The sequence below is a fragment of the Hibiscus syriacus genome, unplaced genomic scaffold (genome assembly GCF_006381635.1).
Source record: "Hibiscus syriacus cultivar Baekdansim isolate YM2019G1 unplaced genomic scaffold, ASM638163v2 tig00111238_pilon, whole genome shotgun sequence".
NCBI classification, from domain to species: domain Eukaryota; kingdom Viridiplantae; phylum Streptophyta; class Magnoliopsida; order Malvales; family Malvaceae; genus Hibiscus; species Hibiscus syriacus.
This window is the reverse complement of record NW_024063030.1, coordinates 2,124,435-2,145,620: the sequence shown is the minus strand read 5'-3', so window position 1 is coordinate 2,145,620 and position 21,186 is coordinate 2,124,435. Positions and strand designations below refer to the sequence as shown.

General features: G+C 37.5%; 4 protein-coding genes across 5 annotated transcripts; 1 reads left to right on the top strand and 3 right to left on the bottom strand.

The window, feature by feature from the left end:
* Positions 1-496: 496 nt before the first annotated feature.
* On the bottom strand, positions 497-2,934 carry LOC120157144. The gene is made up of 6 exons (XM_039168389.1): positions 2,927-2,934; positions 2,684-2,791; positions 1,325-1,571; positions 1,056-1,143; positions 748-814; positions 497-648 (listed from the first exon to the last, which is right to left on the bottom strand). Exons 3-6 carry the CDS (start codon positions 1,479-1,481, stop codon positions 601-603), a joined length of 360 nt encoding a protein of 119 aa, XP_039024320.1. The 5' UTR covers positions 1,482-1,571; positions 2,684-2,791; positions 2,927-2,934; the 3' UTR covers positions 497-600.
* Positions 2,935-3,254: 320 nt separating this feature from the next.
* On the bottom strand, positions 3,255-3,665 carry LOC120157250 (phospholipase D alpha 1-like). The gene has a single exon (XM_039168448.1). It carries the CDS (start codon positions 3,663-3,665, stop codon positions 3,255-3,257), a length of 411 nt encoding a protein of 136 aa, XP_039024379.1.
* Positions 3,666-5,366: 1,701 nt separating this feature from the next.
* On the bottom strand, positions 5,367-15,477 carry LOC120157141 (RNA-dependent RNA polymerase 6-like). Its single transcript, XM_039168388.1, is given in 4 exon segments — positions 5,367-6,417; positions 11,689-12,668; positions 12,671-14,447; positions 15,341-15,477. Coding segments are annotated over 3 exon segments (3,588 nt in total). The 5' UTR covers positions 14,403-14,447; positions 15,341-15,477; the 3' UTR covers positions 5,367-5,541.
* A 1,125-nt stretch (positions 15,478-16,602) lies between these two features.
* LOC120157252 (DEAD-box ATP-dependent RNA helicase 15-like) lies at positions 16,603-20,627 on the top strand. Of its 2 annotated transcripts, XM_039168450.1 has the most exons (12): positions 16,603-16,711; positions 16,809-16,928; positions 17,124-17,224; positions 17,555-17,727; positions 17,806-18,037; positions 18,140-18,258; positions 18,837-18,893; positions 18,983-19,167; positions 19,679-19,823; positions 19,895-19,978; positions 20,053-20,116; positions 20,381-20,627. In XM_039168450.1, exons 2-12 carry the CDS (start codon positions 16,813-16,815, stop codon positions 20,389-20,391), a joined length of 1,287 nt encoding a protein of 428 aa, XP_039024381.1. In that variant the 5' UTR covers positions 16,603-16,711; positions 16,809-16,812; the 3' UTR covers positions 20,392-20,627. The 2 variants fall into 2 exon arrangements, with proteins under 2 accessions (XP_039024381.1, XP_039024382.1); XM_039168451.1 differs by lacking the exons at positions 16,603-16,711; positions 16,809-16,928 and having other exon boundaries at positions 17,453-17,727.
* The last annotated feature ends 559 nt before the right edge of the window (positions 20,628-21,186 follow it).

Genomic DNA, 21,186 nt, shown 5'->3' with positions numbered 1-21,186 from the left:
GGGTAACCCGCGGTTATACCCATTAAACCCGCGGGTTTAACGGTCCGGGTTAAAAAGCCCACAATTTAAACGGTCTTCAATTTTTAAGGCCCGAAACCCGCACGAATCGCGGATTAAACGGGTAGCCCGCGGACCTTAACCCATATACCCAGCTCTAAAAAAATAGTAATGTTCTCGTGACTTCTGTTGTGTGCAGTGCATTTATAACACAAATGGGGGCCACTTTTACTTTTGTGGCAGAGGAGCCCATAGGCAAGAGGTGGTGTTAATGTTTTGAACATGGGCGTAGGACAAGTGTTAGGGAGTTTTGACTTTTGAGACACATTGTGCTGGACCTACACTCCTTTATGTGGTTATTGATGGCATGTTTCGTCAAATGTGAATACCCTACTGGGTGTTGACTAGCAAAAGTAACGCCAAGAAGCTGTTATAGAATTACAGGAAATATTGCATTTGCCTTGCCAATCCGGAGAAGCTTGTAAACTATATTGTATGTAAGAACAATACAACAGAAAGTAAGAGACGTGGACAATTCAATTGAAAATCGAAAAATATTTCCTTTCTAATCTTGTAACTCTTTGTGCATCATCCAGCTTAAGTTCACAAGCCCTCTTGCTCCCAAATACCAACTAGAAAATCCACCATTTCCTGTCATAGCGAACCCAACAAGGCTTGACGAACTCTACATGGAGGATGAACAGTTCATAATGTCGTAAGAAAATAGCTACTAGGCAGAGAAAAACTTACGGGAAGCGGAATCGGGTGAGGGAATGGCTTATGATCGCCTTGCAAACTCTCGTAGATTGTATTCCAACTGCAATACAAAGAATGAACAAGGCCTGTTTTTAACGTGCAAACAGTGGTTCAAACAACTTGTTATCCTCTCCTTGAGAGGGTTAAGGTCTAAGCTTTAAGTTCCCTCTTCCCTGTTGGACCACCTCTTATGTTCGAAATATACATTATATGCATGGGATGAAAGGTTAAACCAAGAGCATGTACACAATTTAGTAAATTGGGGGCATTCTGAAATTAGGAAAACAATGAAAATTACTAACTTTATCGTGGTTTCTCGAGGTTGCACCCGTTTCTCAGGCCTCTTATTTCCGAGCCATTGTTGCCTTGTTTGGTACCAGAGAAGAAGGCCTGCAAGCAAAACTTTCATCATGAGAAGATTTTACCTCACTGACATGATTACCAAAAGGTAGGCTGATCATTTTGGATAAACTCCGGTAATAAAAACTTGAAACAGCACATGAAAATAGATGAAGCAATAGGATGCTATTCAACTTTAGTAGTATATAGAAGCTAATATATCTCAACTTGCCATGATTTACAAATTCAGAATGTTGACTTGTGCTGCCAGAAGGATCAAGATTCGATGCGTTGTTCGATGACATTCTTCTCTGGGACTGGACTCCTCTATGCTCCATTTCGCATGCACTGCTATTCCAGAAATCATCAGAAAAGCTAGATCTCTTCATTTTCTGGCCCTGAACCCTTAGTCCTTGTGTCGGATCATCCACCGCAGTAATCAGTGAAGGTTTCGCGAAGCACCCAAAACAACCTCTGCTCTGTTACAAACTAGGATTAACCAAGTGCATAACTGGTACCAGGTATCATCTGTAACTTTATCCTTTAAATCTAGCAGCTGGAAGGAAAAGCCATCGTTTTCGCAACCATAGCAGGGAAATAATCATATAAAACAAATATCAAAATATTTGAAACTTCAAAATCTGCGATGTTGAACATAATCAATGAGGAGTCGCGCATGAAACATAGTGAATTCGCGACCATTTTGCCGAGTCAACATGACATGAACTACATATACAACAATAGGTAAGCTGAATAATGCCAATTTTGCTGGCTTAATCTCTCCGAAAGTGGGAGATCAAATTTATGCAGGAGCCAAGTCCAACAACAAATACCACTCAAAACCATTTTCCCTAATACACAAATTTGTGCAGGTAAATAATGCATATTGCACCAGCTTAATCTCCAACCACCATGCAGGGGACCAAACTGAAGGAAAAAGAAGCAACTACCAATATCACTCGAGTCGATTTTCGTAAAAGTTTCAATGCAGAGAATTTATGAGCCCTTATGAATTGTTGGGTCTACACTAAAACAAACAAAAGAAGAACATAAGAAAGAGAAGTAGTCCCTCACACTGAAAACAAATTTGCATTTAGCCTTTAATGCTTCCATATCCAGAGTGTTAGAGCACGTAAATAAGCTCCAGAAAACAAAACAAAAGAACAAAATGGTTTCTTCCCAAAACATCTCTCGGTCTGGGTTAATAAACAACACCTAGGATCCATACCTCCCGTAGAACCCTAAATCCCAAAAGCAAAACCAGAACTCGTGTCGTGCAATCAGCCACCCAATGCTTCAAGCAATGAATGCCCCAAAAATTGGAAACTCTCCCAAACCGTTCCCCCTTCCCTATGTACTCTGTACGTCTCAGTTTATAGCTCGCTTATACAACAAGTAAGCACTAAACATAATCCAAAGATTCCATACTTAAAAAGATAAGAAAAAAACTTGAACTACACAAACAAAACGTTAACAACTTTGTTTTATAACCAATAAAGCTTAAGAGTCAAATTTGTTAATAACCCGCTTAAAAGTACAAACTTTTATTCCTTGCAATAGAAAAAAAATGCAAAAGAAGAAGAAGTCTGACCCCATGCAGGCAAAAAGGGCAGAGATCCAAGTGGGAAGGTAACCAGAAGATTGCATCTAAAATCCCCACAGCAAAACCAAAATTCCAGGAAAGAAATGACTTAAATTCCTTCAAGAGTTCTTAAAAAGGCAATACCTTTATCTTCCAAGTCTTATCCCTGGAAGTTTCTGTTTGAAAATGAAACTAAGAAAGGGGTACAAAGGGTCTTCCGGAAAGAAAGAAAGAAAGGAATGCCATTATCACCTTAAGAATGGCATGTTTAGAATAGATATGGATATTTCGTGATGAAAACGGAAATCTTGTTCCTGGAAAGTAGTTGGTTTCCAGCTTCTTTTATTTACCAAAGCCCAAAGGGCTCTCAGTTTTCTCAAGGTCTCCCTTCTGTTGCCTTCTAACTTAATTTGTTTTCTTGTTTTATTGAATGGCGTAAAATTGTAAGTTGCTTTCAAATCTTACCCTCAAAGTTTGTTACTTTTAGATCAACTATTCCTTTTTCTAAAATTTTAAGATTATAATATGTTAGTTTATATTTAATATTAGATTTGCAATTTTAGAACTGTTACAGTTACAACTATTTTTCAAGGAAAAACAATTTCAGAACTGCTATCAAGAAAGTAGTAACTATTGGAGGAAGGATGTTTGATTTGCTTCCAAGGACGGAAGCTTTGGTGCCTGGAGAAGTTTCAGTCCCTGGAAGCAATGAAACTGAGCCGTCCTCCCCAACATTTATGGGGTAACGAGTTAGGTGACCCAGCGGATCCTCCTCAATTGTTACTCGAGTACAAATTCTAGTTTCTTTCAGCAATGGATTTGAATTCACGGATACAGTTCTTGGTTTCTGGAATAGTGAAAGAGCCATGAAGCTGTCACGCCAAAGAGCCATACGAAGACCAAATGTCTGACCCCTAGCTGGTTGAGTAGTAGCTAAGTGGTGTGGTTGAAATGCTCCCATTGCAATCTCAGTCTCTATGGAACCAGCCATTGATCTCTCATTGATGTTGGCAGATCTGAAAATTATGTATTCGACTGATAAACAACAACAAGAAGTTATAAATAAAAGGTTAGGAGATTTCTGCTAAACTAAAAGTCTAAAACTATGCAGAGTTCCATTACATACCGATCATCATCTTTGAATGAACATAGAACATAAACCGGCAGGCCTGTTGAGCTCTGCCATAATCTGATTTAGGGTCTGGTTTCTCTTTAGGTGAATACTCTTCGGTCTTCTTTGGCTCCCGATTCCCAAGGCAGAAGAAACGTCAAATATCTCGGAGATTTGTATTTGGACTCCTTTTTTGAAGGGCTTGTGCAATATCATGATACATCATTTCAATTGTTCTCCTTTGCCAATCCTAGATTGCCTGAATTGGACCACTCTCTGGTATCCCTACTGGCCACACACGTTGGAATTACATCATTTCAATGTAAATAAAGTTCTCTGCTCAGAGAATTGCATTGATTTAAGCATCTTGAATGCTTTGCATGATGAAGGTATTTTTTTCCCACTGATAAGGCCATTTTTTTCACTATATCACGTTCTTCAGGAAAGCCAACAACAGCCCCATCATTGGTGGATTGAAACAACTGGATGTGCCATGTTTCACGGTTATCTAAAGACAGGTTCTTTGGTGGTCAGACTGTCACTTCGTCAAGCTTGTTGCTAGGAAACAGGATATGTTTTGTGAAGGAAAACCCAAGCAACCGGACCCTCTAGTTTGCAATGAATATCATGCCAAGGCTTTCTTGGATTGCCTTTCTTGATCGAAGAGTAGACGGAGTTTGGCTGATGGAAATAATCACGATGAATGTCGTTCAAAGTCCCAAATAGAGGATGGTTTTGAATATCATATTTCCCATCACAAAGATCAATGCCACCTATTAAACTGAATAACTGTTAGCTTCGCTGATCCTGGATTTGGATTTTCACCGTCAACTATTAGTATTTTCTGGTGGTGAGTAAACTTGGTAGCAACTTTAAAACCCTGAACAAAGGTTCGTTTATAATCAGGATTACAAGGGTAAAGCTCCAACAGGGTGTCGATGGTCTATGTCTTACACCACTTGTGTGGGCTACCCTCGCTTTGTCTAGATCAACTGTTGCATACAGCCGTGGACCTAAGAAATGCAAAAATATGTTATTGAAATGTTTTAGAACACAAAAGATTAAGTGATTAGTGAGAAAGGCCAAAGGATAAGGCAGGCAAGTCATCTTTTCTGGTTGCATTGGAACAATTAGAAGATAGAAATACTGATTTATGCTTTGATACAAACAAGGTATGTAATAATGGTCCCGCTTAAGGGATCAAATCATTGTTATAAAATGAAATGTTTGATTATAAATCTCATGGATAAAGAACCAAAAAGACCGAAGATTGTAAAAATGTAACTTAAGCCAAAAGAAAGGTCAATAATTGAACCAGGCAGGGAAGCCTCTTGATTCATAGCTCTTGAAAGATCAAAGCAATAGGGAATGACTTTCATTCTTATTGTAAGAGATGCATAGTAAGTTTAAATCTTGGTCACCACCAAATGTCATTATTAGCATGGCAAATACCATCAAAGATGTATAGTGGAGAACCAAAATCATTTGCTAATCCACTTACTGAAACAATACCATATTCATACACACCTATATGTATAAGTAAGAAAACTGAAATAAATAGTTATACTAGAGAAATCCATATAAAGCATAGAAAATCATCTTTGAACAATCACAATAGGCCTTAACAACATAGGATAACGGCTTAGACAGCAGAAGTGTACTACAACATTACATCTTCAAAATGGCAGAGTGGCTTTGCAACCTAGAAAAGTCTGATCCAGCAAAAGAATTTGCTGCCGAAACAGTCGAATAGTGGTTATATTCGATCGGCTAGGTACCTTACCAGAGAGTTGATAGGCTTTCCAAAGTCGAAATTTCCGGTCCCCCGGTGCTTAACTTTTATTCGAGCTAGGTAATCAGCAGCAATCCAAGCAAAGCTTAACATCACTACCCCTTCATCACCATCGGACTTCTGGAACTCTAATGTCTTCTTCACCCATTTAGGATGGTAAGTAACCTGGTACCATGCAGATGCCTTTCTTTCATACCACTCATTTTTCTCATCCTCATTGAGCTGCTGAAAGTCCAAGTCCATATTCTCAAAATGTTGTCGGAATTCTTTCCTCAGGGACCCATAAGAATGGCTGAGCTTCTCCTTCAAATCTCCTAACTTCCTACTGGCATATTTAGGCATGGACCAGATATGCCCAGTTACGACCTCTTCTTCCCTCTTAACTTTGTACTGTTGAAGAAGTCCAACTAGTTGTCCATCATAGGAGCACTTTTTAGCCCATGCATCAGCAATGAAATCAGCAGATCCAGTAATTTCAAGAACTGGATCATAATTGATATCACTAGCATCAAAATTGAGCTGGGAAGATTCAGAGACATCATCATCATAGGCATCTTTGACATGACGATATAGTCTTCCCAGAATTTTGCTCGACTTGTACGATTGGAACTCCTCTTTTCCCATGAAATCAGGGTAATGTTTCGGTTTTAAATGAGCAGGCATTGATACGATCTTCCCAGTTTTAGGAAAATCAACAGCTATAGCCGCCAACTGAGCGAGAAGTAAGCATTTCTCATCTTGAGCACCAAATTTGCTAACGTCAGAATGAACTACATGTGCATTGCAAATACTTCCGAGGTGCTCATTCACCATGTTTCTCGAAAAAAACTCTATTATGTCCTGTAGAACAAATGCAAAAGAAAACATAAATAGATTATGTCTTTCACCTACTTGGAACTTAAAATAGTTCAATCATCAGAATGAAAATTGATTACCCCCTATTTTATATATTCTACACAAGCTTATATCTACACTTTCTTGCCATCATTTTATTCCAGTTTCTAACATTTGAGGATATTTCCCTGTTTGCACACTAGGAATTCATGATAAGGTATTCATCATGATACAAATCAGAACATCACATTTCCTGTTTTACATATTATGCTCAAGAATTTACTAGTGTTATTGCCACCTTTTTAACCTCATTTCAGGCAGCCTAAGGAAATTATAGTACCACAGTCAGTAAGCTTGTTATAAAACCATATAAGAATAAATAAAATTTGAACATATAACTATGCACTCAATCATTTATGTCTTTGATGGCAATATTCCTTTTTTTTTTTTTTTTTGATAAGATTTGAAGGTCTCTTTAAAAACCTCCTTCTTGATTAATGAAGCTTGTAAAGAAGCTTCTTAATCATGGGAAGGAGGAAAAGAGTGCCTTATAATTTCATTGAAGAAAATAAGAATTACAACATTGGATAGAAAAATCCAAGAAATACCCTTACAACAATTCTTGAGCCTTAAAACCGAACTATAGAAGTGGACAACATAATAATCAACCTATACCAGCCTTTGCTAGAGCATCGGCATCCACATTAGCTGTCCTTGCAATCCATCTAACAACCCCCCCAACGGTTTTAAGACACTCAACAATATCTCTAACAATGAAACCATAAACAGCTGGACATGGGACAACCTTATTGATCCAGTCTACTGCAACTCTGCTATCACTCTCTATGATCAACCTATCTTGAACTCTCCCTAGGACAGAGGTAAAGAAAGAGATACCCCTTTGGATAGCTTTAAGTTCCTTCAATGTTGGAGGTCCAGAACCATCCGGTTCCTGAAAAGAACCAAGGATTGCACCAGAATGATCCCTCATAAGACCACCCAGACCTGATTTTTCCCAATCACAACTAATTGCTGCATCCACATTCAACTTGATGAAACCCGTAGGGGGAGGAAACCAAGGGGTTATGGAAGACTTCAAGAAATTGTAGGACGAGTAAGAATCCCCTATAGAAGGATCAGAGATTAAGGAGTCCTTAGGAATAGAAACATCCTTATTCTTTGCTAAATACCAAGAGGCCAGCCTAACTCTTGTTAAGAAGAATAATTCAGTCTGATCGAGCTTCCCCCCTTCAAAAACTATGTAATTCCTGAATTTCCAGATTGTCCAAATAACAGCCCCTGGAATGAAAGTCCAAATTACCGAATTAGATTTCAACTCATCCCAAGCAAGAAGAAATTTTTTTGCTTCTGCAGAAAACACAGAACTAAATCTCCAAAAATTTAGAAATTTATTCCACAAAGACCACGCAACCGAACAGGAGAAGAATAGATGCGAAGAAGATTCTTCAACCATTTTACAAAGAGGACATAAGACATCCTCAATACCTTGAACTCCTCTTTTAACCAATTCGGATTTAACTGCAATTTTTTGAAGCACAATTTGCCAAACTAATGTTTCAACTCTAGGGGGAACCAATCCTCTCCAAACAATCTTGTTCCAGAAATTAGTCTCTTCTGAAATTGAAGCACAACTCTTAATACAAGAACCGACTGTATAAACCCCATCCCCACTGCCTTTCCATATCAATCCATCGCTAGAATCAATAGATATAGAGAAAGAAGAAATGATGCTCACCAAATTGCACCATTGTTCAAGCTCCCAATCGTTTAAATTTCTTCGAACTTTAACATCCCATATCCAACCCGAAGAAATAAATTCCCCGAACTCACAAAGTTTACCGAATTTATTAGTTGACAGTGAAAACAGTCTAGAAAATAGAATCTGAAGTGGAAAATCAGCAGCCCAACTATCTTGCCAAAATCGAACATGCTTACCATTTCCGACATAAAACTTGCACAAACTACGAAACTTACAACCAAATGAGTCTTGTTTGAAATGGTTATTAACCACTGATCTCCACAACCAGGAGGATTGAGAAGGAATCTTGCTGTCAAACAACAGTCTAGAAGAGTCAATATTGTATTTGCTACAAATAAAATTCCTCCAAACAGAATTTCTCTCATTTGCAAACCTCCACGACCATTTCCCTAGCAATGCTCTGTTCATAAAAATCAGATTCCGAACTCCCAAGCCTCCCTCAGTCTTTGATTTACAGACATCATCCCATTTAACCCAGTGTATCTTCTTAATACCATTGCCCCCTCCCCATAAGAAATTAGACATAATAGAATTGAGAGTCTTGAGGATAGAAGCTGGAATCTTAAAAATAGACAAAAAATACGTAGGTAGTGAGGACAGAACGGATTTGATCAAAACCAGACTCCCTGCTAAAGAAAGAGTAGCAGCCTTCCAACCTGCTAATTTAGAGTGAAAATTTTGTACCACTGGTTCCCAGATAACAGAGGAATTCCTAGTTGCACCTAGAGGGAGGCCTAGATAATTAGATGGAAAGTTTCCCACCAAACAACCGATAGAATCTGCCCAAGTTTTAACCTGCTGTTGGGATATATTAATCCCGAATAGTCTGCTTTTCTTCAGGTTTAGTTGCAGCCCTGACATAACCTCGAATACTCTAAGCACCCTCTTCACATTCATAATTTGAGTCTTCGAAGCTCCACAGAAAATAATTAAGTCATCCGCAAACTGCAAGTGTGAAAGATTAAAAGACCCCTCCTCCTTTCCAACTGTCAAACCAGCAAATAAACCCTCCGAAACAGCTCTTCGAATTAAAAGATTCAATAATTCCCCCACTAGGTTAAAAAGTAAAGGCGAGAGTGAACATCCCTGTCTAAGACCCTTGGCCATTGGAAACTCCTCGGATGGAACCCCATTAACTAACACTGAGATTGAAGCTGTAGAAACACATCTCCTAATCCAAATTATCCATGTGAAACCAAAACCCATTTTTTCCATCACTTTGAACAAGATAGGCCAGTCAACCGTATCGTATGCCTTTTTGAAATCAACTTTAAACACACAACCCTTTAGCCCTTTCTTCCTCCAATAATCAATACCCTCGTTAGCAATGAGTGAGCAGTCCAAAATTTGTCTACCGGGAATAAAAGCGAATTGAGTCGGGCTTATAAGATCTTCTATACAACTTCTAAGCCTCCTTGAAAGACACTTGGATAATATCTTATACACTCCTCCTACTAGGCTTATAGGTCTATAATCATCAAGACTTCCAATGTTAGATTCCTTAGGAATAAGGGTAATAAAAGTATGGTTAATACCATGTTCCCATTCTTTCCCTACAAAAAATCTGTGAAAAAACTGCATAATATTCCCCTTAAGAACAGACCAAAACCTTTTAAAAAAACCCAAATTCAATCCGTCGGGCCCCGGAGCTTTATTACTATCACAAGACTTTAGAGTTTCCTAAACCTCCTCCTCGAAAAACTCCTTCTCTAAAAGCATATTCTGTTCAAAAGAAATTCTGGGGAAAACCAAACCAATATCTTCAACTTCTAAAGTAGACCGATCATTATAAATTTTGAAAAAATGATCTTTGACCTTGGCTTTAATAACAGTTGGATCGTGAGTAGTATTCCCATCAACAATTAAAGCATTCAGTGCATTTCGTTTCCTCCTAACTGAAGCACAAGTATGAAAGAATCTTGTGTTTCGGTCCCCATCATTAAGCCACTTCTTCCTAGAATTTTGAAGCCAAATCTGCTCCTCAATTCTGTGAAGTCTCCATAACTCTGCTCTACAAACACTAAGCTCTTTAGCAATCCCCTGAACAGAGCTGTTATTCAGCTGCTGGGCGTCTTCCTCAAGCTTCTGAATTTTCTTTTCCAAATCTGATATTGCTACTCCCGGAAATTGATTCTTCTTCCCTGACCATTTCTTGATGGCAGCTTTAGAGTTCTTCAAAATACTTAAGATCCCACCTTTTCTCCCAGTCTTCTTACAATCTGTGATAGAATGTCTGACCATATCCTCAAAGCCGTCTTCCTCCATCAGATAATTAAAGAGTCTAAACGGTCTTTTCCCCCAATCAATATCTTCATCTTTCAATAAAATAGCATTGTGATCTGAAAGGGATTTAGGAATAAGAGACTGAGAAATCTCAGGAAAAGTAGCTAAAAATTGACCATCCACCAAAAATCTGTCCAATCTAACAAAAGTTGGATCATCTTGGTTATTACACAAAGTGAACCTTCCCCCATTCAAAGGCAGATTAATCAAACCTAAAGACTGAATAAACTGAGAGAAAATCCTCATAGAGAACCTATTCTGTGCTTTACCCACCTTCTCATCTTCACACAAATAAACATTAAAATCTCCTCCAACACAAACTGGCAGGTTCTGTCCAGAGATGAACACAGTGAGTTCTTCAAAAAAACTCTCTTTTTCTTCCTCCACTGAAGGGCCATAAACATTAATGAGAACACTTCTGAATTGATGCAGCCTGAATTTCCCTACAACAGCAATGAATCTTCTGTTAATGCAGTGATTTTCCATCTCAAACACATTGTCATCCCAACAACATAATAAGCCCTCTGAAGAACCAATAGCTGGAGATTCAATAACACTCTGAAGATTATTCAGTCCATTCCTTCTCAGAAAAGACCTTTGAACCTTCTCTACTTTAGTTTCTTGTAACCAAAGAAAAGAAGGATATGAGGTAGAGACCAATCTCTGGACTGCTTTATGTTTTTCTCTTTTCCCCAAGCCCCTAACATTCCATGAAATTATTGCTAATTTGTCTTTCATTAAAATTTCTTGAGAACCTGAATTCCCCACTATGGCAACTCAACTGGCCAAATTCAAGCCCTGTTCTAATTTAATTATTTTGTCCAGAAAAGCTTCCTTCCCCTTAGTAAAAGAGACCCCCAAAATCTGACTCACTTGCCATGTGGCTACTGCTTCATCTAGAAGCTCTGAAAATTCTGTAGAAGAGGCTGTAGAAATATCGACATGTTCTAGAGCTTCTCTTACCAATGATCTTCTTTCCCTTCTTTTGCAAAATCCTGATTTGAAATTAATCAAATGACTGTCCGTCACACAACCCTCTGGCTCTCCATCGAGACTACTAATCCCAGCTTCAGAGTACCATACAAGAAAACAATACTGTTTTATAGTAACAAATAGATGGTTTTATTAAGGAATACTAGTAACTTGTATAATGCATTTGAAGGGGGGAAAAAACAATTCTTGAATGATAACAAAAAAACAGAACAACCGGTTACCTTATGAGTGACACTGCGTTGCAATTCCCGAGGCTTATCAGGGTCATACTGCATGGGTGGGTAGCTCTCCTTGCTAGGGGGGATAAGAGGTTCTTCCCATGTGGCAAAGTAAAGGTCCCCATCAAGATCACTTCCAGAAGCTTCATTCGTATGAGGCCTCTCACCGTTTTGAGGGAAGACCAGGCAGTCATGCAAGTGGTGTAAACCAGGGGCATCAACTGCTTCTAGAATTCTTATATCTCCAGGGTGAAGACAAGGATTCTTAGCGACAACCACCAGACCCTTAATTACTTCAAATATTTTATTTGTTTCAGCAAACCTAGAGCCGTGTTTCACGAAGCAGTTTTCTATAGATGGATTGGACACTTGGATAAAGCACTGACCTTGCTCAAGTACTCCTAGTTCATCCAAAACACCCATTAACCACCTGCCCGAATTAACAAAAATCCTAGTTTTTTCCCTAAGACCCCAAAGCTGAGATGCTCTTACACAAGTCAACATTCCTCGTAAATGAGGTTCTGTCTGAGGCTTGAAACCTGCGCTCAACATTATTGCCGGAGTATGCCCTTGATCACCACATGATGAAGTAAGGACTTCAAATGCTGCATCAGCGTCCACAAGGATTTTGTCTAACTTAGAAACCATGGCATTTTGCATTCCCCAAAATACTTCATCCGGCACACCCAGTGTTGAAAGCAATATAATAATTTGCCTATTCAGGAATCCAGGCTGAAATCTTGTCCAAGAACAGATTTCCAGAGTTGTGTGGTTAGACAGGAACTTATTCATACTGGATCGTAAAGAAAGACGAATCCCATCACCTTGTTCTGGCCAACAAGCCACGACCCCTTTATAACCAGCATATCTAATTTGATAAGCACAGGGAGGATTTAAGTCCAACTTCAATTTCTGAGCAACTTCCATTGCAAGATCGGGAGTAATCTTGCCAATCCCATCTGAGAAATCATATCCATTCCTCTTATATCCGGAAGACGCTTGTTAACCTGTGTTGAAGGAACTTCTACCGTTGCATATGTTGATGAGAAGCACTGACCCATCCTGGCAGCACATTTAGCAATATTCCGGTCTTTAAACTTCCCCATCCAAGTTGTAATCTGACTCACATTTATCTTCTCATCATCAGCAAAAAACCACGCAGAACGGTCTCTCAATTGATTGGCCGAGAAAGCAAGGAAAGAGTATTTGCGACCACACAAGTAAAATCCATCTGTAAGAATAGACCTTACCCTTTTGAAGACTCCTGTTTTATGAGAAAACGAGGTATATGTCACTTCCCTTACAATTGCAGCATTGTAGTAAGTGAGAACATTTGCATTCATCATCTGCATGCCTTCATCCATAAATGTGACCCTTAAAAACCGATCAGCAACATCTTTATATTTCCTGAGAACCCTATTAGAAAGCTCAACTTCCGGAAGAAGACAGTAAGCTTTTGTTGGAGTAATGACCAATCTTCTGATTTTGACAATATCATCCAACTGAGGAGGGATCCTAAAGAGGTTAGGATTCGTCAGCAGCCACTCGTGGACAACTTTCAGCCTATCATAGGCATCATACACTGGACGTCTAGAGGTATAGATGTGATTCAGTGCAGCAACATTGACCTCCATTGATTGATTTCTCAGTAGATTAAAGAAGTCCTCTGATAACTGATGCTGATTGAATATGCCTTTGTGCATTACAGCATTAACCAAAAACATTATTTCAAAAGGAATCCCTTCCTTGTAATCAATATAATGGAAGGGATCTGACATGGACCTCCCAAAATCATGTTCATTATGGATCCTAACTTGCAATCCGAGATTGGCCACTGGTACTCTTCGGTCTCTGAGATGATCCATGGCCTTCTCCAGCTTTGAACCGTGACGAGGACGGATTAAGACTTTGTATGTGTTACAACGACCAATAGCCCCACTTGCAGTAAAATCAGTGGTCCTGATCCACTGATCTTCATCATCCAACAGATCAAATGGAACTGACTCTTCAACGTCATCATCAGCAGTTCTATACCAGACCCAAGGTGATGAAGCCAACTGCAACAGCACTACTAAACAAGATTGTTCTGAATACTGCTTAATATCAATGATCTCCCTCGCCAAGAACTCCACCTTGAAGTCACATTTTATTACAGCATGATCGTTTGTGCCTTTGAACGAGAAGGCTGTATCTCTAGAGAAAAAAAATTTGCAGGTGTCATCAAAAGGATCCACAATAAAATCAACCCCAGAAGGTCCTCTCCAGCCAACAAAGAACTCATTCCAGCTAGCAAATGATCCAATCTCCAGGGAGACATCAGGTAGCTTAAAAGGTGTTTTATTCCTCCTGCGTCGATTCAAGTAAAAAGGATTCTCAGGACCCAAACTAACTTTCAATAGCTGATTGTTGAAAACAAGCTCAGAGCGACCAGCAGCATCCACAGCCCAATCTACTGTTAGAGGTGAGGCAAAATGAACAAAAGCATGAGGCTCCACCTTCTTATAGTCATCTATTCTTCGGATAACTGTGGTGTCAGTTATCTCAAAATTAGGATAGGATTCTGGTGGCGTCCATGAGGTCTTCAGTCTGCACCTCCAGACAAGGCCGACTTGATTGTCCAAGTAGTCCATCAGAGCTTTGGCTTTGACATGTCTGTCAAATCCACCAACACTAACTTGTGTCACCACAGTGTCCTCTGCACTTCCTTCTAACTCCATATATTTCAGAAAATTACCCACTTCGATTTGATATCCAACAAATTCCTGAAACAAAACCAGACACAACATATTCATGAAAAACATGATCCTAAGAAAAAGAACACAAATCAATAAAGCTGAACACAAACTTCAGTCATATCAATCAATTAAAATTACATTGCATTTTCCTTTTACAAAATAAGAATAGCACACTCAGCAACAATGCAGGGTAAGTAACACAGACTACATGCAGCCAAATGTTGCAAAGGTTAGAGCTTTATGCTTTGACAATTGCAGAAACAGATTATAACATGACAACCAAAACTCATAGAGCATCTTCTTCATGTTCTCAGATCAAGATGAAGAATCGTTAATAACAAAAGAACGGGCGATCTAACTTTTTTTTCTTCTTCTTCTTTTGTTGGAAATTAAAAGGGGAAATGAAAAATCAAAATATCCATCCTTAACTACTAGACTTCATCAAGGATTTACAATTTAACATTGCAAAAAACATCCGATTGATACAAAACATAATTCATTTCAGCTATCACTTGCAGCATGATATAGAGAACATTAATATAAAATATAAATATAAAGCCGGAGTGAGATTCCATTGTTTTAGGTAGAGAAAGCAGGAAACTTTAAAGAGACCATAACTAAAACAACATGATGCTTCAGTTTAATTGTCAACCCTATATCCATTAATCAGAAGACGAAATTCAACATGTTTATCTTCAACTAAATTACCTTACAGCCAAATGATCAAAGCAATCATTTAGTAAATGGCAGAAATCAGAACGAGAAGGATTCAAATTTGACACAATGTAATGAGTTTTGAAATACCCAAATCCAGTTTCCCAATTTTCTTTCAAACAGAAACGTGATCATTGCATTATAAGAAACCAAACAAAATTCATATTGAAAAAGAAAAAAATGGGTTGTAGGAAAAGGCTGATAACCTGAAAGAGTTTTTGGTTTGCAGAGTAAGAGAAAGACAGAGCAAAAGCAAAGTTTTTGTGAGCTTAGGGAGATGAATGAGGGTACGAAGGATCGACACGGTATATATAAGAAAGAAAGAAGTGTGCTTTTCTCGTGTGTAATTCACGAAGAAGTAGTTTTAGGAGTGGGACGAAGAGCTTCGATTCTTTATTCTGACTACTTGTTGGAGAAGGTTTTGGTTTCCCGCTTTTGCCTTTTTGCTTTATATATTTATTTTTGCTGTTTCGTTTCTTAGTCACTGAAAATGATTTGCTTTGATTTGAAGGAGAGTTGAAAATTGCTCCCAGTTTTAGCATTCCTTGTCCACAAAGTAGTTTCACTTGCCTTAAATAAAATTCAAGGTTGTTTAAAAAGTCATTTTATAATTAAACTTTAAAAATTACATAAATTATTATAATTCAATAATTTCATACGAATAATACCTATTTATTATTTTATTATATCTTAATTGATTTTAGAATAAAACAATATTTTATTAGTGTTATACGCTAATTAATTTTTAGAATAAAAATAATGATTTGTTCTAATACATATTAGAAAGATTAGTTGTTTTATAAATCTAATTAAAGTAATATTTTACTAAAACCGAAAGAAATCTAAATATGGATTCGCTCGTTGAATCGTCGCGTTTTTTCAAACGTCGTGTTTATTAACTATTAAAATGTAATATAATTTAAAATTATATTTAATTAATAACTGTATTTTATGATGTATTTTATTGAATTAAGTGTAATTGCATTTTTTATTTTATTATTATTTACACATTAATGGATATTTTATAACGCGAAATATATATTATAACATGCCAGTTTTTAGAAAATAAACCTAAAAATAAACTTCTATATTTTCATATAGTTACATTATAACGTCTAAATAATAACTTAAAATATCCTCCTTTTTTTTAAAAAAAGTAAACATGTTTGATTGCAATCTTCTATGATTTTTCATATAAAAATATTTTTTAAAATATTATTTAATATACTAATTGTTTTTAATAATAATTTCTGAAAAGTAACTAGAAATACAATCTAATACTTTAAATCCTGGGCCCAAGATGGCTGTTTAAGGACCGTAGGCGTTAACAGTCAGATAGGTGCAGTGCGGAGCAGCGGGAGATGGTAAATAATAAGAAGTAGCTAGGGTACTTTCGGAAATAAATTAAAATTTCCTAATGTTTAAAAAGATCAGTCTAAAAAAAAGCTCCAAATATATATATATATATATATAAATATCTTTCATTTTTAGAGAGCTAACCATTTCTTGCTTTGCAAACGCTACAAACCCTAACCCTAGTACCTTCAATTTCCCCCCAGTTTTAATTAAGTTCAAAGGTAAACCTCTCGAAGGCAGCTTTCCTTGGAACCCTAGCTTCTCGATCTTATGTTATTTTAAAGCCCTAACATTTGTTGTTTTATTGGGATTTTGTAGATAAATGGGAGAAACAAGGGACAACGATGCCTACGAGGAGGAGCTTCTAGACTACGAGGAAGAAGAAGAGAAAGCACCTGACTCTGTCACTGCTAAAGTCAATGGCGAGGGAGGCAAGAAGTAAGTTTGACTTCATTTATAATGTTCGCTTTCCGTTTGTTCCGTTCAACTGTTAATAAATGTTTTTGAAATAATTTAAAATTTCACTGGATGGAGAAAGAATAGAAGTTATTTTGTTTTTCTTTTGTATGTGATGGTAAATAATCAACGGGGAAGGGCTTTCGTTCTGATTTTTCTGTTTCTTTGTTTTTTTAGGGGCTATGTTGGCATACACAGTTCAGGATTCAGAGACTTCCTTTTGAAACCCGAGCTTCTTCGGGCCATTGTTGACTCTGGATTTGAGCACCCTTCAGAAGGCAAACCCACGACTCTCCTTCCGTTTTTATATTTGTTAGCCTTATATACGATTCCATATTTAAAGTCATGGTTAAGTTAAATCTCATAGATGACTTGTTTTTTTGGCTGTTTAATATGTTATTATTTTCCATGTATGGGGCATTATATGGTAACGTTTGATTTTTAAATGCTTTCTTGTATGAAAAATTCTGGTCTAAATTTTTTTGTTTGTTGCATTATTTTTACAGGTAATATACCACTATCATATAGTTTCGATTAAATGGATCACGGAGGTTATATTTTACTTACCATGGATTCCTTCAATGCACTTTTCTTTGGTTCTACACTAGTACAACATGAATGCATTCCCCAAGCTATATTGGGTATGGATGTCATTTGCCAAGCTAAATCAGGGATGGGAAAGACTGCAGTTTTTGTTCTATCAAGCCTACAGCAAATTGAACCTAGTCCAGGACAAGTTATTGCACTTGTTTTATGCCATACTAGGGAGTTAGCTTACCAGGTCAGAACAAGTTCTGCATTCTTCTTTTCCCCTCAAGTTATATGATATACGTCAACTCATTTTATTGTCCTCTTTTAGATTTGTCATGAGTTCGAGAGGTTCAGTACTTATCTGCCCGATATCAAGGTTTCTGTCTTCTACGGAGGTGTCAACATCAAAGTTCACAAAGATCTATTGAAAAATGAATGTCCCCACATTGTTGTTGGGACGCCTGGAAGGATATTGGCTCTGACAAGAGATAAAGATCTTTCTTTGAAGAATGTGAGGCATTTCATTCTCGATGAATGTGACAAGATGCTTGAATCACTTGGTATGATTTTCTTAACCTGAATCTGGATAAGGGTTTGGTTTTTTCGATGTTTAATTTCCCTTTGCTATTCCCTCTGGTATTTATTCTACTTATCTTCTGCAGACATGAGGAGAGATGTGCAGGCGATATTCAAAATGACCCCTCATGATAAGCAAGTTATGATGTTTTCTGCAACCCTCAGCAAAGAAATTCGCCCAGTTTGCAAGAAATTTATGCAAGATGTAATTTTCCATGGCCAATACTAGAATTTAGAAGTATATTTTTAATTCATGTCCAGCTTCCTCTGAGAGTTTTGTAAAATTGTACATCTGGTGGGTCCATCTCTATATGCTTGCCCGGTGGTGTTTGCGTGGGTGCAGTTGCTTCAGCTAGTTATTCATGGTTTATGCACAGATTGAATGGGACAGGTTAATGGTTAAGTCATAAGTTTGCACTGTTTGGGGTTTCAAAGTGGTGGATTTCTGTGAGCTGATTTGTTATATTTTAGTTTAATTTTGTTTCAGTTCTCTGTTTAGGCTATCGATATGGATTTAGAGGTGGGGATGGATAGAGGGGTTAGGCATTTCCTTTTTTTTTTGGGGGGGGGGGTGCATGCTGTGTCTGTCATGTAATAGAATCTTTGTTTTAAAGGGAAAGCAGCACATGCTTTCTGCGATTAAGAAACAAATCTGCAAGGAGGCAAGGCTTATGGACCAGAATCTCAATTCAAGGATGTGCATGCATAATTCATATCGTACTGGATTCCTTTTGCTTGACGAACCTCCCTAATATGATTTACTGTGACATTTGTTCCTTTCAGCCGATGGAAATTTATGTTGATGATGAGGCCAAGTTGACCCTTCATGGTCTCGTACAGGTATCTGAATCTGACTCATTCCCTTCAGCTTTTAGTTTGTTTTAAAAGATTGTTTAAGATGTTTATTAGGAGAATGCTTCCGATTACAGCATTACATCAAATTGAGTGAGATGGAGAAAAATCGCAAGTTGAATGACCTCCTTGATGCGTTGGACTTCAATCAAGTTGTTATATTTGTCAAAAGTGTGAGCCGAGCAGCTGAGTTGAACAAGTTACTTGTGGAGTGCAACTTCCCTTCTATTTGCATTCACTCTGGCATGTCCCAGGAAGAAAGGTTTGTACCTATCAGCATCATCTTTTATTCTTTCTACATTGAGCTTTTTTGTATGGGAATGACTTGCCAACTTTATATTCTTGTAAACTAAATTGCTTAGGGGACTTCAACTTGTGAGGATCTTTATTAAAGGTTTTAAAGCATGTTTTTCTGTCATGTTTTTTTAGTGCTCTGGGTATGGTGGTTTGGTTGCTTATTTCATCTATTCTGCTACAGTGGATTTTGGATTATGTGACCTGACCTTCCCCCCCCCTCTTTTTTTCCCTTTATAAGAGTAATGCAAAGTAGATGTTAAGTAGCACCCCTTTTGACTTGATTTATGTTTTGAGTTGGTATTATTTCCTGTGACCCAAATTTAGGTACCTTGTTTTAGGGTCTGTCTGGTGTGTCTAATGTTCATTTATTTATGTTTACTTGTATAGAGAATCAGGTTTCTTTTTCTGCTTGAGTCTCCCAAAGGGTAGTTTTCCTTTATTTAATTTGATGTGGTTTGACAATTGATGATTTGTAGGTTGACTCGCTACAAGGGTTTCAAGGAGGGGCATACAAGAATTCTTGTAGCTACAGATTTGGTTGGAAGGGGAATTGACATTGAACGAGTTAACATTGTCATCAATTATGACATGCCTGATTCTGCTGATACATACCTGCACAGGGTAAGTTTTGTTTTGACTACATTACCTTCGTAGTTTTGCTTCTAAATGTAACCCGTGGTTAACCATACAAGGTTGGTAGAGCTGGTAGATTTGGCACCAAGGGTCTTGCAATTACATTTGTTTCATCTGCTTCGGATTCTGATGTGCTCAACCAGGTCGGGATATTTAGAACTTCCGAACTTATTGTCTCCTGATGTATCGTCTATTCATGTTATTCAATCCGTTGCAGGTCCAGGAGAGGTTTGAGGTGGATATAAAAGAGCTTCCTGAGCAAATTGATACATCTACTTACAGTATGTTTCCTTTAATGGCTTCCTATACAAAGTATAGTTGGACATATATGTTTCTTGTCAGTAGTTCAAGGCATAATCGTTTATTGGAAAATTTTTTTGCTGTACTAATTGCTGCAATTGGTTTTTGGTTGTCGTAACCACGTCGACAGTGAAGAAGCTTTCTTTATGTTTCCCTTTCTGTATGATATAGTCATTATATTGCTCTTTGTTCATTGGTTAATAACCAAGATTTTCTACTGCTTAACGATTTTATTTTGTGTGTAGTGCCATCATAAAGGTTTGTTCGATGGTTGCCGAGTTTTTAGTCCAAATCATGAATTGATCTGTGGCGTTGCTGTAGACCATGTGTATTTGTTCTTAAACAGCTATGGAATGCTTTTAAATCATTTGCTTGGGCGGAACAGCAGATGCACACTACAAGTTGGTTTAACTTTTGAGTGTATTCTAGGCTTTGTAAGAACACTTATATTTGGATTTAACTTTCATCTTTGGGGACAATGTTCCCTTTGAGGACATTGTTTTGGCCATGCTATAGAGTTGCATGTTATATTAGAATATCTTTTATTATCTTGAGCATAATAACCTTGTATGATATTATAGATCAGTGGATCGTTATGATTTTCTATTCACTAGATATCGATCTTTTGTTTTGTTTTGTTTTGGATATTCATCGGATTGTGACTCCGTTTTAGCCCACTATTCCTATTCTAATTTTATGTAGTTCTATTGTTATATTATGGCCCTTTTGTGGATTAAAAATGGGGAATGTGTCGAAATTAATTAAAACCGTTGAATGGCTTCCAAAAAGTAAAATGTTGTGGACAGGTGTACTCTCAACCTGGAACGATTACTCATATATAGAAGCAACAAATGGTAATCTTTTAAAAGCTAGTTGAATTGATCCTTTATTATCAATGTTTCTATTTACTTTTGGCCTTGATGTGATTCTTGTTTGTATGTGGTTTTGTTTGTTTCTTTTATCCTCTAAAATAGAGCCATGTTAAAATGACGAGCACATGCGTTGGGTCAACCGCTGCTGCTTCCATGTGCGTTAAGAAAAAAATGAATTT